The sequence below is a fragment of the Euleptes europaea genome, chromosome 6, assembly GCF_029931775.1.
Source record: "Euleptes europaea isolate rEulEur1 chromosome 6, rEulEur1.hap1, whole genome shotgun sequence".
NCBI lineage: Eukaryota > Metazoa > Chordata > Lepidosauria > Squamata > Sphaerodactylidae > Euleptes > Euleptes europaea.
In genome coordinates this window covers 15,596,633-15,598,196 of record NC_079317.1, presented here as the reverse complement: position 1 = coordinate 15,598,196, position 1,564 = coordinate 15,596,633, and the positions used below count along the sequence as shown (strand labels likewise).

At 47.6% G+C, this 1,564-nt stretch overlaps 1 protein-coding gene across 1 annotated transcript; it reads right to left on the bottom strand.

The window, feature by feature from the left end:
* On the bottom strand, window positions 1-447 carry LOC130478981 (protein S100-A11-like). The gene has a single exon (XM_056851246.1). It carries the CDS (start codon window positions 445-447, stop codon window positions 1-3), a length of 447 nt encoding a protein of 148 aa, XP_056707224.1.
* Between the last annotated feature and the right edge of the window lie 1,117 nt (window positions 448-1,564).

The window sequence follows — 1,564 nt, the reverse complement described above, 5'->3', positions numbered from 1 at the left end:
TCAATTTTTATTGATGGAAACGTAAATAATGCCGCCTGCATTGCAATGTCTGATTTTGGTCATATGCAGAGATCGGTTTTCTGGAATGTTTGCGATTTTGTGGTGATGGCTCAGAGCCGGAGGGTTTCTGGTGGCCCTGCTGGTCAGGGATGACATCACTTGGATGTGGCAGGCCTGTACCAGGCCGACGATAAGGTTCAAGAATTTGCTGAAGTCCAGCTGGCCATCACAGTTCATGTCGAGTTTTTTCATCGTGAGGTCCAGGACGCTTGGGTCCTTCTGGTCCTTTGTGAAAGACGCCAGCTCTGTGTTCATGAAGGTCAGGAACTTCCTTTTGGAAAGGGAAGAAGTGCTCCTATCGCGGCCGGCATAGTGCTGGAACACTGCCAGCAGCGACTCGATGCAGTGTTTGGTTTCTGTGGGGCCAGCGGGGTACTTCAACGACATTTCTACGGAGAAGCGACGTGGACCACAGCTGACTCTAGGGAAACCCTTAGATGTATGCATTAAAATATTTGATGTGGGAAGAGGCCCTGAAGACTGAAATAGAAGCTGCCCCCAAAACAGGCAACTGTACTTGGAGATCCGAAACCAGTTAAAAATGACCATGTGGGTCAGTTCGCACATATATGTTTCCACCTTTCCAGGAGGGGGCCATGGATCAGTGGTTGAGCACCTGGATGCTCAAAGTCAATAGTTGGCGTTGTCCTGTTGGGTTAAGGGTCAACCTTAATGAGCCTTAATGGTGATGTGAAAGACCTCTATCTGAGAACCTGCAGAGCAACAGTTGACAGTACTGCTCTTGATAGACTAGGGGTGGCTTGGGGAGGGGCTGTAGCTCAGTGATAAATTCACATGAACACATGAAGCTGCCTTATACTGAATCAGACCCTTGGTCCATCAAAGTCAGGATTGTCTACTCAGACCTGTAGCGGCTCTCCAGGGTCTCAGGCAGAGGTCTTTCACATCACCTACTTGCGTAGTCCCTTTAACTGCAGATGCCAGGGATTGAACTTGGGATCTTCTGCATGCCATAAGTCCCTGCAGGACTTATCACAAATCCACAGGGCCTGTAAGATGGAGCTGTTCCACCAGGCCTACAGTTAAGGACAGCTACAGTTCCATCAGTAGCTGGTCTCCCTGTATTATTTCATACCATCTTTTCTTTGGGGAGGGGCTGTGGCTCAGTGGTAGAGCATCTGCTTGGCACGCAGAAGGCCCCAGGTTAATCCGCGGAATCTCCAGTTAAAGGGACTAGGCAAGTTGATGATGTGAAAGACCTCTGCCTGAAAACCCCGGAGAGCCGGCTACCAGTCTGAGTAGACAATACTGACTTTGATGGACCAAGGGTCTGATTCAGTATAAGGCAGCTTCATGTGTTCATGTTCCATCTTCTCCCGGTTGGCATCCGCTCCCACCTCAAGTTTTCCATCACTACTGATATTGATGCTGAAGATATTTTAGAGCCGCCTTGATTTAAATTGCTTAGTTTTACATGGTTAAACAGAGTGTGTCTTAGTTTTTAAATTATTTATTATATTGTATACTAACCGATGCAATATTA

What these genes read in the sequence shown, in the direction of transcription:
- LOC130478981 (XM_056851246.1), bottom strand. Translation starts at nt 447, where the DNA reads ATGTCGTTGAAGTACCCCGCTGGCCCCACAGAAACCAAACACTGCATC.